Source organism: Lampetra planeri, chromosome 20 (assembly GCF_965212315.1).
Source record: "Lampetra planeri chromosome 20, kcLamPlan1.2.h2, whole genome shotgun sequence".
NCBI lineage: Eukaryota > Metazoa > Chordata > Hyperoartia > Petromyzontiformes > Petromyzontidae > Lampetra > Lampetra planeri.
In genome coordinates, this window is record NC_136126.1 from 4398901 (window position 1) to 4414083 (window position 15183).

At 43.5% G+C, this 15183-nt stretch overlaps 1 protein-coding gene across 4 annotated transcripts in view; it reads left to right on the top strand.

The window, feature by feature from the left end:
* Nucleotides 1-15183, top strand: part of EXD3 (exonuclease 3'-5' domain containing 3) — a 94455-nt gene that overhangs the window by 23154 nt on the left and 56118 nt on the right. For all 4 annotated transcript variants that reach the window (XM_078603311.1, XM_078603314.1, XM_078603313.1 and 1 more), the window contains 8 exons: nucleotides 511-677; nucleotides 2209-2338; nucleotides 2875-3082; nucleotides 3514-3639; nucleotides 4141-4250; nucleotides 8893-9094; nucleotides 10295-10470; nucleotides 11166-11351. In XM_078603311.1, coding sequence (XP_078459437.1) covers nucleotides 511-677; nucleotides 2209-2338; nucleotides 2875-3082; nucleotides 3514-3639; nucleotides 4141-4250; nucleotides 8893-9094; nucleotides 10295-10470; nucleotides 11166-11351 — 1305 coding nt within the window. The remainder of the gene's footprint in view (nucleotides 1-510; nucleotides 678-2208; nucleotides 2339-2874; nucleotides 3083-3513; nucleotides 3640-4140; nucleotides 4251-8892; nucleotides 9095-10294; nucleotides 10471-11165; nucleotides 11352-15183) is intronic.

The following is a 15183-nucleotide window of genomic DNA, read 5'->3' on the forward strand; positions in this document are numbered from 1 at the left end:
CTGCACGGTTATATTGTGGGCAGCAGAGGGCAGTGCTGAAAAATCCAATTGTTGAACTGTACATCTATGCTCTCACATATGTAGTCCCCGCCTTCACGAACCCGTAATAACCAGTATGCTGAAGTATGGTTAAACGACCTGCACAACCCGTACAGTGTGGGGAGGTCCTCATCCAGCAGTGAGTTGACCAAAGGGCTGTACAAATAACTAAACATTCTGCCGTGCCTTTGGGTTGTACATTATGTTGTTCGGCATGATGTCCCACATTTTACTCCACGTTCCTAAATAAACTGGCAGCACGTGGAGCGAAACGTCGGACAATAGCGCCAAGCAACTCGCGGTACGACCCCAAAACACATCAAGAGAACTATTGAGCACAATCACGAAAAACTTTTCGTAGCAAAACAAAACTTAGTTTTTCCTGCTCGCGTACGATATAAGCTCGCTCGGTCACCGGTTTACCACCAAGGCATTCTCGCCACTCGCTCCACCTTTGCCCGACTGGTGCAGGTGACGGTCGGGGACGACCCGTGGCTGCAGGAGCAGCTGGTGATGATGCTGTGCAGCTACAGAGACGTGGCAGCAGCAGCCCGCTGGGCACGTCGCCTCAAGATGCCGCACGACCGGCTGCCCAGCGCCGTGCTCTGGATACTGTCCAATCAGCGGCAGGAGGATGGGTGCGCGTGCCTCTCTCGTACCCATTTTCACCAAGCGGCGCCGAGGCCCACGTCTAGCCGCCACGTGTGGCAGCTCGGGGAGTGTGCCGGATTGTTTTTCCCCATTGCAGAAGCCCAGAGCCGTGCCACTGACGAGGCAATGAACGAAACACTGGGGGAAGGTTCCTTGAAAATTTAATAATTTTGACAATTTCTCAATTTTCTCAGCTCGCTACCGAATTTTTTTACATTTTGCCTTTTCCAACTAAATAAAAATAGCGGTGCAAAATATATATTTTGCCACAGCTACGCTGCCATCCTGTGATTTTTGCCACGAGCGTTGCTTTCCCGCAAATTTGATAATTTTTCAGGAATCCTTGTTGCTGCTTTCTAAAGGCTCGGCGGGCAGCTGTGAATTGTACTGCACACCCTTCGGCGTGCCAGTGTCACATTTTTTTGTAAGGATGTTATTAAAGGCTATTATAGTATATTATTAAATAATGGATCCTGTGACTGACTGTTAGTTTTAGGTTGGGTTTCTTACCATTGAATATTGAAGAATTTGCCAGTCATCAACATTTGCCTTCTCCGTGCACATTGAAATCGGAGTGTGTTTTTTTGTGTTTGTATGTATATATATAAAACACTGCACTGCCAAGCTATCAGTTTGACATGAAAGCCCCGCTTTCTTGCAAATTTGGCACTATATCCGAATTATATGATGTTTTCTAAGTTGCAGTGTCTAGCTGTGAATTGCACTGCATACCGCCCATCGGCATGCAAATGTGGAAACTGCAAATGGATGCCCAGTTAATCGTTTCGATGAGCGGGCACTGGCTTCTTTTAAAGAGAGCTACTTGCGTATAAGACACAAACGAGGTGGCTGGGTGGCTTGAGGATGAGAGGACTGAGTCGGCACCAACTGAGATGCTGGGTGTGAAGCCGTATTTCGGCCGCCTGTGATTTAACCGGGCTCTCAAGTTTGGCGAGTTGAAAGAAATCAAAATTATCATTCGTTTCAAATAGGGTTTTTCACTTAAATCTGGCTGATTCCAACTTGGAGACTTGTGTACATTTCAGCTCGATTGACAGTCTTTGTTTGGGCGTTACAAGGTGTGGCCTGAGTGTGACTCCAGAGGCCTGTTGAATTTGTTTCAGAAGTCGTTGCATGACATCCTTGCCAGGGCCGCTCTCCTACATGGGGTGATGCGCTTCTGCCTCTAGGCGTCCTCGAGGAAATTCCTTCATCTCATGTCAATTTGGCTTAATTCCAGTTGTCAGGATTCCATCCTCATAGCAGGCGGTGTTGGTAAGTGTACCCCTTGTTGTGTGGATATGAAAGGTCAGAAGTAGTTACATGGTATCTTCTTACACGTGACATTCTTTAACACAGGGGAATGCGCTGCTATCTGCAAAGACCCAAATGTAAATTTCATCTGATGACTTGATTTATGGAACGATTGGAATACAATTGGGGGAAAACGGCAGTACGTTTTCGAAGAACGTATATAAGGCAAATTGCCGATTTTATCTTGCGTTCCTTTGCCAACAGTGAAGAGGAAGAGAGTGCAATGGCATACTCCTCGAGGGAAGACTGCTACCAGCTGCCTGTGCCCCTCGATCAAGTGATCTTCATCGACAACCTCACCGACCTCGAGATGCATTTGCCTGCAATGCTACAGGTGCTGCGCTCTGACCATCGTTTAATTGACTGACAGCTTGGAAACTACAACTACTCATACATTAAGTGTGCCAAGTTATGGGATAAATAAGGGATGTTGATATAATGGTGATACGCTTTATTTAAATTTACATGCATTGAATCTATTTGCACAAAGCTTTGAGTGTTTTTCCATTTTATATGTAGAGTTTCTCCCGGTACTCCGGTTTCCTCCCACATGTTAATTGAATTGGCCAAACATCCAAATGCAGGACAATCTTGAAAAAAAAGAGTCCCAGTGAGGCTTTCCTGGGTCAATGAAGGGAACTACTTCAACAAATATTTAAGTATTTTTACGTCTATTCGGGCTAGAACAGTACGCCAAATACCCATTAGAGGGGCTTTGTCTTGCTCCCTCCAGAGGAAGCCCTTCCACCGGCAGTCGCGTGAGCAAGACATTGCGGGGCTGCACCTTCGCCGTGTGCCTTGACGGCCTTGTGAAAACGTCCTCCTTACCTCGCGCATCATCCCTCCCCAATCCCTGCCCACCATCGTCAGCCGGGCTGCACGCTGGGCGTGGACATGGAGTGGCGCCCGTCGTTCGGGGTGCTGTCGCAGCCTCGCGTCGCGCTCGTGCAGGTGGCCCGCAGGGACCGCGTGCTGCTGCTTGATCTGCCGCGGCTCTCGGTGGAGGAGGAGGAGAGCGGCCGCCAGCCAGGGGAGCGGCGCCGCCCTCGGGCAACGAACGTGGAGCCGCGCGCTCACGGTGCGGCCACCGCACGAAATGCGCAGCGCGGACACCGAAGCCCCAGAGATAGATTGTCATTATTGTCGCTGTCAGCAGCAGCAGCAGCCATATTCAATCAACTGAAGGCTTCCCGTGGCTGTGTTGCGATTTCTCCCGGCCCTGCGATGTAGCAATCCACCTACTAGTACCTGCACACAAGCATATTTAATCGCTCCATCTCCACGGTAGTCGATCGCTTGATTGCATACCCTCCACCATCGTTATTCTCGACCGCGGGCCACCATCCCGAACGTTGACGTGCCCTGGCTAACCAAGCTCACATTCTTTTTCTTAATTCAAACGAGCAGCCAAATACACCGTGACTGTCGTCTGCATTGCTGAAAATTATAAAACGAGGTGGTGGGGGGTGGGGGCAGCGGCGGATTTTGTTGTTTTTAATGTTTTCTCAGACGAAACCGCACAGCTGCAGGCGAGCTGTTCGGGGCGCTGTGAAGCCAAGAATAGTGTCGCGGAGGAGGGCAGGCTGCTCAGCCTGATGAGAAGGCTCTTCTCAAGTGGCGATGTCCTGAAACTGGGTACTACATTTATTCAAATATTATGTGAATTTAGTTTGTATTTTTTTTAATGTAAACAGATGTGCTGCTACTTTTTGCTATACCTACCTATTCGATTGTTGTTGGCTGTATGTGCACATAATGTGGTACAAGCACGTAGCTCAGTGACACCGGCACCGCTGCAAGGCGGTTGGTTAATGGCAGGACAGAAAGTAGGTTGTTCGAGAGACTGTCTGTTTTTGAGTGGTCCTGTCTATAGCCTGTTCATATGCACACGTGGTGCACATGGGCACCGCCGATCAGCGCGGTTGGGTACGTACTGTGTGAAAGAAGTTCAACATCAATGCATACATCACAACATTTGCAAATGTAAATATGCAAGGAACCCATCACAGCCTATGCATATACACACATGGGATACACATCACAGTCTTTATATATACATGCATTCGCATGTACACCTCACGGCGTATACATCACAGCCCATACAATGTGGCGCATATCACTGCTTTGTATTTACAGGTTACGATGTGGGTGGAGACATCCAGTATCTCTTAACATCATACCCTATGTTGAAGCCAGCACTTCAGCAGTCCTCCAGGGTTCTAGACATTGCCGTGCTGCAAAAGCAGGTAAACACATTCATTCGTGTCTCAGACTTCTGTATTCGCTGTTGCACTGTGCTATCTCCAAAGAGCCCAGATTGTGGAATGGCTTGCAATTTATTATTGCAAATCTAAACCGTGACATGTATCCCCCTCACCTTATCCCTAACCCATAAACTCTCACCCCTTAACAGCAAATAAAAATTAAAGAAGTGGCACTCTCTTCACAATTAATCAATTGAGACCTCAGGAAGGTCTTCGATTGGACAAAAATATTGGGTATGATTTGATAAAAAGTCTGCAAGGTCAGTCATGCCAAAGACTTTCTTTCTCTGCATCTTCAGGGGCAGTAGACGCTTCCAAAAAAATCTGCATTTAAAAACAAGAACAAACAATACACGTCTTTTAGATAATAAAAGCAAATTATACCGATGTCCTTTGGTTCTTTCGGTAAAGTCACGTAGATAGAAAAAGTTAAATTAAAAATAAAGTGAATAAAAAATAAACATAATAAAGAACAAAACACCACTAAGCTTAAAACTACATTATAGACTGCCAGTACGCTCACTGAGGTTAAGAACCAGGCTACAATCTGCATTATAGACTGCCAGTACGCTCACCGAGGTTAATAACCATTGCTACAGTCTACATTATAGACTGCCAGTACACTCACCAAACTTAATAACCAGGCTACAGTCTACATTAGCGTTTTTTGTAAATTTTTTAAATTAAAATTTTCATTTATTTTTATTCACTTTTTTAACAATTATTTTTCTATCTACGTGACTTTACCGAAAGAACCAAAGAATATGAATTCCTGCACTCGTGAAGGTTTTAAGTCAAAATTCTCATGTCGTTGATGGAGCCGCGGCAATCCCTGGGAGAGTCTCTGGAACGTGGAATCGGAGCCAGGCAAGGGCCAGGAGGCAGCACCGGAACCAGGCCAGCAACAGGGGATTTTTTTTATTAATTAAATATAGCAATAAAATAAAAGTTGTGGATGGGGTCAGGAACAAATAAATATAGTTTATAGTTTTGCAGCAGCATCGTTCAGTGTTTTCCGCTGCTTTACCCAAGAGGAGAAGGGTGAGGTAAGGGAAACAGGCAAAACAGAACAGCGGCCATCTTTCCCCACCTAAACACGTTTATACGCGTCTGGTCTTAAAGTACTGATATTTTTTAAAGTTTCTCCTGCCCCCATGAATGAGACCACATCACCCACACTTCCTCGGATCCCTCCACTGCCTGATAATACAATTCACACCTCCGATTTGCACGGTTGACTACATACGGTGCGAAAGAAGTTCAACATATAATTCCAAGTAAACTGAAAGATCACCTTCGCCATCTCAAAACCCTCAATCTATTTACCCCCAATTAATATCCCGTGACATCTCCCTATTCTCTTCACCTGCTGTCTGCTTCAGCAGCTAAGGTCATCTGTCAAAACCCTCAGTCACTTTATGTTCACTTGGAAGTCGTCACTTCTCTTTTGCTGCCACTTTCTTTTTTTGGAAATGTCTTTCCCCTGTCCCTTTGCACTCCTGGGACCGTTTATTCTGCTCAAGAGCACGCTTAAATCTTCTTAGGTTTTTTCGGTAAAGTCACGTAGAAAGTAAAATAAAATAAAAACAAAAATCTTTCTACGTGACTTTACCGAAAAAACCTAAGAAGACGATTCCTTGCAGTCACGAAAGCTTCAAATCTAGAAGCACGCTTAAACATGTATTTCCCCGTCTTATTACTGACTTTCTCTCCTCCGATTAATCTTCATTGCACCATTACCGTACAGCCATCTCCTTGACCTCTCCTTTCAAAATAATTCCAAACTTATCTTAAAATTTATAGTCTCGTTAATGCATGCGCCCCTATTTGTAAAGCGTTTTGAGATACGATTGCATTTGGGCATATTATAAATCAACATTTATTTTTCGATTTAAAGCTTTCGTGACTGCAGGGATTCATCTTCTTGGTTCTTTTGGTAAAGTCACGTAGAAGGGAAATAATTAAATAATAATGATACAACATTACATTTATTTGCTTTCTAATACTTCCTAGCAATTTGTTTTTATTTTCTTCAAATTAAGAGTTGAATAGTTAATCTTTGTGCGCCTTGATGAATCCATGACTGCATGAAGGCCCTCCCACGCCATCGTCATCCCAGACGGTCCCGCGATACCACAATTGGTCTCGCTGCTGCGCACAAAGCTGATGTCGTCATTCCATATGAATTCATGGTTAATAACAGTGATGGTTATTCTCAATTTGGTTACTTATTTTTTCCTGTGGCACATTTTTCTCTTCGTTGATGGCCTTGAATATCTTTACATTCTTCGCAGAAATTGACGAGGTGCTTTATGAGATTATTTTGACGATGATGGCAATGGTAATTAATTAACAACCATACTGGCTTTACATCTCTAAATGCCTGTATATAAGTAAAGTACATTACATAGAAAATATTTGATAACTTTTAGCAAGTCAAAATATTTGTGTATATAAATAATTGTCTTTGTTATAAAAGTAATTTAAGATGTAGGTTTAGGTTCATATGGTATGTTGAATAGCCAAAAACAAAAATCACTTTGGTTTTTGCATGTCAACTTTTAAGCGCGATTGGTTGATAAACACAAACTTAGCTACTGCAGACTTGCGTTTGTGGTTTTGGCCCGAAGTGAACTTGGCTCGGACAAAACCCATATAGAGTTTCTCGACGTTTTATTATTTCACGAGCATTTCGCATATCCCAAGGAGATAGCCCCGTGTGTTCTGCCGGGGGTTTGGCACGGCGTGCGTTTGGCTTCCACGTTACTTCTTTCTTTAAACAAAGATACGGGAGAGGCAACGTCGCTGTCAATGTTTAAAATGCACGTCTGTAATGTATATGCATTCATCTGTATAATGTTCATGCTTCCGCCGATTTACTGAAATTGCGTGATTTCAGTTGCTCTTCCTCTTTAATAAGTTTCCTCTTATTTAATGAAGATCTTTATAAAATATCTAGATTTTCCCTTGTACATGTAATTGTAGATTTTAAGCTTTCGTGACTGCAAGGATTCATACTCTTAGGTTTTTTCGGTAAAGTCACGTAGGTAAAAAATAAAATTAAAAGTTAATAAAAGTAATAATGGAAATAAAATAATAAATCACGACGTTTCGGAGGCAGCACAAGTCTCCGTCATCAGGTGGGACCGTCACAGCTAAAATTACTGCATCAAGTGATTTATTATTTTATTTTATTTCCATTATTACTTTTATTAACTTTTAATTAGATTTTTTACCTATGTGACTTTACCGAAAAAACCTAAGAGTATATGTAATTGTCTTTCCATGATTTTATCTTTCACAGAAAGTACTACTGAATGCCTAATTCAATTCCATCATGGATTTGCTTTTATTTTATAAATCTCTGCTTCCACTGTTGTTTTTCGTTTGTGCTTATAATATATCTATGTTAGATTTATCTACGTGTACATTCATATTCTTTACCCAAGGAGGATGCCCTGAATCTTGAGACTTATTCAAGTGGATCGAACCCGGGACGATTGGTTACTTTGTTAGAATTGTTCTTGTGGGAAGAAACCAAAGGGAGGATTAAAATTCTGCACAGATATGTCAGCAACCTGCTTGCTGTACTGCTTCCAACAGACTCGATTCTTGTTGCCCTGGAGAGGTGGCTTCCCCAATGTTATTTACCAAGAAAATCTTCAATCGGTCTAAATAATTTTATTCGGGATGCTTCTGCCTTAGTATGTTTGGCCAATCACATTTTCAGGAGTGTTTTTGTGTGTGGGAGAAAACTAAATACCCGGAAAAAACGCATGCTTATGGGAGGACAAGAACTCCAGCATACGCCACCGCAGTATTTTGAAAGTGTTATGATTGGGGTTAGCATTTTGGAGTTAGAGTTTGGGTAGAGTTCAAAGTTACGGTTCTGGTTATGCTTAGAGTTAGGATTAGGGTTAGAATTTGGATTTGGTGGAGAGTTAGGATTAGGAATACATTTGTGGTTATGTATGGGTTAGAGTTAGGGTTATAGCTTGGGTAGAGTTAGGTTTAGTGTTATGATTATGGTTGGCTTTAGAGCCCAGGTTAGAGTTTGGGATTACTGCTATGCTTGGGGTTAGAGTTTGGGTGAGTGTTAGGGCTAAAGGGGAGCTATATGTTTGGAGATAGGGTTACGTTTGTTCATAAAACACATTTATATTTTGAACCGGGGGGTGGGGGGGGCGCGTGGGCGGGGTGGTGGTCTCATTCTAGATTTGAAGCTTTCGTGACTGCAAGGATTCATACTCTTAGTTCTTTCGGTAAAGTCACGTAGGTAAAAAATGAAATTAAAAATTTATAAAAATGAAAATCACAACGTTTCGGAGGCAACACAAGTCTCCGTCATCAGGTGGGACCGTCACAGCCAGATTTGCTGCATCAAATGAGGCAGGGATTCAAGATGCAAGCTCTTAAATACAAGTTAAGGGGGAGGAGAGGTGGGGGGAGCTTATCAGAATGTGGTAGCCAATGAATGGAACGTATCGGGAGGGGGGGGAGCGGGGCTAAAAGAGGGCACGAGGTGCTCAACGTTATTTTTATTAATTTTCAATTTCATTTTTTACCTACGTGACTTTACCGAAAGAACTAAGAGTATGGTGGTCTCATCACGGCAACTGTGCAGGTCGAACGGCTGCTGAGCGCTCAACCAGTGGCCGGTGGCAGCGGCGCAGAGGTGTCACGGGGGGCGACCGCTGCCCGTACGACGCAGGGGCGCGGCCTCAGCCTCCTGGTGCTGCAGACGCTCGGCAAGGCGCTCGACAAACGGCAGCAGCTCTCCGAGTGGGAGCGGCGGCCACTCACCATGGCGCAGCTTCTCTACGCCGGTGCTTGCCGATCGTTTTTACGCTTGTTCGGCTGAACGTCGTCGACGTCCATGTCCTTAATTATATATTTTTGTAATATATATTTTTTATATTGAGGTAATACACTTATCTTCTTGGTTCTTTCGGTAAAGTCACGTAGAAGGGAAATAATAAAATAATAAAAATTGAACATAAAAAAAATAATTTTCACAACGTTTCGGCCACAACGCAAGCAGCCATCCTCAGGTGAAGAACAGGTCTGTCGGAAAGATAGCGTCTGAATGACTGTGGAGAGACTGCCCGTCTGAATGACGCTGTCTTTCCGACAGACCTGTTCTTCACCTGAGGACGGCTGCTTGCGTTGTGGCCGAAACGTCGTGAGAATTATTTTATTATGTTTTATTTTTATTATTTTATTATTTCCCTTCTATGTGACCTTACCGAAAGAACCAAGAAGATGAATCCCTGCAGTCACGAAAGCTTTAAATCGTAATACACTTAATTATGTTTTTTACTATTTGCTGTTGCCATTTGAAAAGCGACGGGTCCTGAGCAATCGTAAGACTTGACGTAACGTACTAACGCCCCAATGACATAACTTATTTACTCTGGAGTCGTGAGAAATCTCATCTTGAACTGGACTTATGACATTGCCACGATGTTACACGTTTTTCTGCACCCGTGCCCCTGTTTGAGTGATAGTCGGCTTTCTTGGGCACTACCGAGAAAGTGCTGATTTGTGTTGCGTCATGGCGGAGGAATTTTTGACGTCGGTGCTTTGTCTACTCATGGAATTATCCGTGATTAAACAGATTACCTCTTTATGCCCTTTTTAAATGCTTGCTGGGACAATTGCCTCATTTATGACCTGAGCTCCTGGTTCAAACTGGCTAAATTTAGACTTGGCAAGTGTGGCAGACTTCCAGATCGCACAGCCACACCACCTGTGCCTGCCTCCAATTTGTAACACCGCATTCCCATGGTATTAGGGTGTTGTTAAACTGGGCTCCCACTTGTACAACAATGGCTGAAACAATTCCAGAAGACTTATTTTTCTCCAAAACATAGGACATTCAACAACAGATTCCAGTACAAATGTTGTGTGAAAGTAACCTAAAGGCAACGTAACGTGCATCGGTTTCCCGTTTCTGCCTCGTTCATCGATGTCGGTTTTGTTCACGGAAACTGAACCGCGTTTTGTGCGTGTGATACTACCAACAGCTTCGGACGCTTATTGTCTGCTGGAAGTTTACGACGTTCTCCTCCAGAAAGCCAAGGCCGCCAAGCTGTCCGTCAACCTGGAGAAGTGCATGGTGGGAAAGAAAGTGCAGAAGCCTCGACATAGCGACCCAGCACCAGATGATGAACGGCTGTGGAAGAAGATCGGCACGGATGTGGTAATCACGCACAGTGTTGTACACACAGACGGAGAAACCTTCCCTGAAAATAATTGCAGTCAGAGGAAAAAAATCGATGTATTTTGCATAATGTACAGCTCTTTATCAGTACATTGCTGGGTTAAGGCCTTCCCACATCGTCCAGACATGGAGGTTTCTTGACCATATGCCGCCATGCTGGTCAGTGCAGGTTGAGGAAATGGGTGCCCAAGACTGGTGAACTTATTACTCGCCACTACTGTTAGCCTGGAATTTAACTTTCGGTCACCTTGGTTTATAGTTAAACACGTTTAACCATTGCTCCACTCTCTATTTCACGTGTCTTTGTGGAAATACCTCCGTGTGCATTTGCTTGTTTCAAGTCATTTATTCCCGAGTATTATTTACTGTGCCGTAGCCGTGTGTATTTGCAGTGCGTCGCATTGTGTATCCTGTCCATAATGGCGTGTAATGTGCCATCACTAGAGCCACAAACAAGCCAACGCATTTCACTTCTACACGCTGCTTGAATGTTTTGAGTGAGGAAGGAAGGAAGTAAGTAATTAGGTTATAAAGTAAATCGGTCAATCCATCCGTCAATAATTCAATTAGGCGTTCACTGATTAAAAAAAACAGCTCGCGCGTTTTTTTTATAAGCGTCACACGACCCCCATGATAATTTTTTTTTTGTGTGTGTGTGTGCGCGTATGTCTCAGCCGGCGACACCGCCGGCGGCTATTCCCGCCCGTCCGCTGGAGTCGTGTTCCCGGGAGCCCATGTCGGTGAGGAACTTTGCGGTGGTGTGTGACAGCATGCTGCAGGGGCTGGGACGCTACCTCCGCTGCCTTGGGGTCGACGTACGCATCCTGGAAAACATTGAGGAGCATCGCAAGGCTGCGGAGGTCCGTTTCATCCCGTCCCTGTGGCCTTTTTTGCCACGATGGGAAATTCCTCCCCCCAAAAAAACCCCGCGCCATTCCTGTCGTCCCGCGGAGTAGTTTGATCGTGGTCGGCATGGGCCTCGGTACAGAGGTGAAGGCGCAGCCCCTGCAATTGCTTGCTCGCGCCACTGCTGGCGGAAGTAGCTTCCACTATGGGGGGCATTGGAGAGCCCCGTTAGACAACCCCTTTCACACTCGCCGGACAAATTTGCTTATACTTTTAGGTTTTTTCGGTAAAGTCACGTAGGTAAAAATAAATAATAAAAATGTAATAATAGAAATAATAATGGAAATAAAATTATAAATAACGGCGTTTCGGAGGCAACACAAGTCTCCGTCATCAGATGGGGACCGTCACAGCTAGATTTACTGTATCAAGTGAGGCAAAATTCCAAGAGACAAGCTCTTAAATACAAGTTGAGGGGGGGAGGGGGTTATCTGAATGTGGCAGCCAATGAATGGAACGTGTTGGCTTAAATTTGCTTACCCACACTTTGCTGCACCGCATGCGATCTGTTGATCCACTAACTGCGGTGTACGTATTCATGCTTCCCGGTTTCCCACCTCTTCGTAAGCTGTCGCCCGGACCGCTTCGCCCTGTGCGCCCCAGTCCAGTTGCACCACCTGCACACTTGACCACTTTGGCAACTGAATGTCATCAACCACGACAGTGAATCCTTCTGATGGTGACAGGTCATGGCTAGGTGAGCCAGCGGCGCTCTAACGCCTGCACTGTCTCGTGACCGGTATTTCAAAATTAGTTGACTCAAATTCGCAGCAACATTATATCATGTTACTTTAAATACAACCGAGTTTGTGTAGCAATACATTTTTTATTTGTCTGGCGCTCAATATTAAATTCTAAGCAACTATTCCAATGGCAATTTAAAACTGCTCATTGGGAAAAAAAAATTAATTACTTCTTATCAGGCCTCATGGAGTATAGTGTCGTCTCCATCCCTGATTAACCACTCCGGCTCTCTGGCCTGTCTGTGTATGTGCTATGATGAAGGGCCATTGCCCGAAATATCACCTACTTTATATCTTTCCTTTTAAGGCCACGGTGTCATTGACGGACGTTCCGAGTTTGTCTTTTTTACTTTGGAAAGGTCGTTACACAAAATCTGTGCAGCACCTGTTCTCCTGCCTTGGTACCTGAAGCTGCACAGTGACTGACTACACAAACAAACATGACATAATAATGATAATTCTTGACTTAAAGCTTTCGTGACTGCAGGAATACATATTCTATGGGTCTTTCGGTAAAGCCACGTAGATAGAAAAATAATAAAAAAATAAAAGTATATCATCCCACGGGAACATTCAAAGCAAAACACCAACATGAATGTAAACACATAAAAATAGTTTTCAAAAATTCAAACTTGGATAAATGGAACAGCAACGCAATATCCCACGCACAAGCCCCCACTGAAGAGACTGAAACCCCCAGAGATCTATTTCAGAAATGAAATAGGAATTATTTACGAAAAAACGTGACTCGTAAAAAATGTATAGCCATTTTCACTTTATTGAAACTTTAATGAAGTCCGGTCTAACTGTTTATACGCAGGACTGTCTTGGGAGAGTGACATGTCTCATTAAATCCATTACAACTTATGCTTTGTATACTGCTGTTTAATGTCAGAGTCTCCAGGCAATATACTATGAAAATTAACATTGCAGTTGGAATATGGACAGTATCATGGTACGGCGTCCATGAAATATACTCGCCTTCGTCGATAGAATAGACCAGAGGTGTGGACTCGAGTCATGTGACTTGGACTCGAGTCAGACTCGAGTCATGAATTTGATGACTTGCGACTCGACTTGGACTTGCATAACAATGACTTTGTCCCACCTATGAGATGTGGACTCGAGTCATGTGACTTGGACTCGAGTCAGACTCGAGTCATGAATTTGATGACTTGCGACTCGACTTGGACTTGCATAACAATGACTTTGTCCCACCTCTGGAATAGACCTTTGAATCTGTCCAGGAAAGTGCACAATCTTGTGAAATGTTTGCCTTTTGCAGCCAATTAAAATACGTGAACACTTAATCTTGATTAAAACTGGCAACTAATTATATTACGATAAATATGATGATAATTATATTATGATAAATATGATAATTAGATTATGATAATTATGATGATAATTATCATATGCCAAATGCACGTGAGAAAAATCAATTATCACAGCCCAATGTCAATCGACTGCTAGATGAAGGCTTCCCCATGCCATGTTGGTTTTGGGGGGGGTGGTTACTTGACCATACTTCAAACCACGCCGGGCAGCCCGGGTTGGTAAAAGAAAAGGGGCGGGGGGCGGGGGGGCCCCAGGGCCGTTTCTGATATCGCCCGCCACTAATGTTAGCCGTGGGCGAGATTAGCGAAATAATCCTCCCTCTAATCTCACACTCGCTCGCCCGTTGTTGTTTGGATGCCGTTGCTCACCGATGCGTGGGGAATTATCACGACATGTAAGAAGTGGGGAAGTCAATTTCGACACCGCGTGGAGCTGGGTGCTGATGGGGTTGAGATCAGTGGTGTGCAGGAAGTTGAAAAAAACGTAAACGGGGGATTGGATCCGGCCCTCACTTCCTGTGTTTATCAACACTTTTGCACTCTTGCCAAAACAAATTAAAAAATAAAAAGCTCCGAAATCTTGTCCCTGCAGATTAACTCCCAGCTTGACGCCGATTGTGGTTTCTTTTTTTATGCCCCGAGTGTTTTTTTAGATGCACTTCAAAGCGTTGTTGTGTCTAAAAAGCAAAGGGAGGCAGTCAAGTGAACCTCGTGCTACTTAATAAAGGAACTCATTAGTGTTACTGAATCTATACCAATGGTTTAATCCTTTGACAACAAAAAAGTATCACATTTTTGCCATGACTTTCTCAGAAAGTTGGACTCTGGTATGAAAATTGTAGTTTTATAACTATTTTTTTTTAAACATGTCCTAATCCTGTTGGTTTCATACACATAACATGCCAAAACGGTTTGAAACTGATTTTCCCCTTGATTAAATCAATGAAAAATTTGGAATTATGAAGATCATTTCTCCTTATATTTTTTCCCAGGGCTATGTTATAGAATTCGACACACTTGAATAGTTTCCAACATTCAGCAAATGTTTTTCAGCTCATATGTGAAAAATATTTCCTCTGCAATGAAACGTCTTCACAGAATGTTTGGCATTAGGGACTAATGCAAGCATTGTTGACCTTAGTTCAATTGCTCTACCATTAAGAAGGTTGCTCTCCAACTCCAACATTTTTATGAACTTGGTAAAAGAGTTTCCTCTGAAAGCTAATTTCAAGGCATTCTACCTTTTTAGCCAATTCCTGGCATTGGCCTTAAACTGGTGTGTTCATTTCTAAAATTAGTTTGGTTGAACAATTGTTAAAGATATCAGGTTGAAATGGGACTCCGTTTGTGGAAAGAAAACAAAGTATTGTCTTGCGTTGATGTCATTAGTTTATTATCGCATGACTGAATCTAATTTTTACTCCACAATAACAGGGTGTCCAAGAAAAACAAGCACCAAAGCTCGTTGGCGCTGTCTGTCTTTATAATGGTCTTGCTGATGGGCCCAGACTCATTGTCTCCATCACGTTTGCTCTGCCCTAGGATATGTCAGTGTAGCCGTTTTTCCATGGACAGTGGGGTAGGATTTTGGGATGTGATTTTGCGTTAGAATTGGGGTAGAATTGCAGTAGACTTTTTGGTTAGGATTTTGTGGTAAATTTGGGGGTAGGACTTTGGTGTAGGATTTTGCGCAATTATTATTGGGT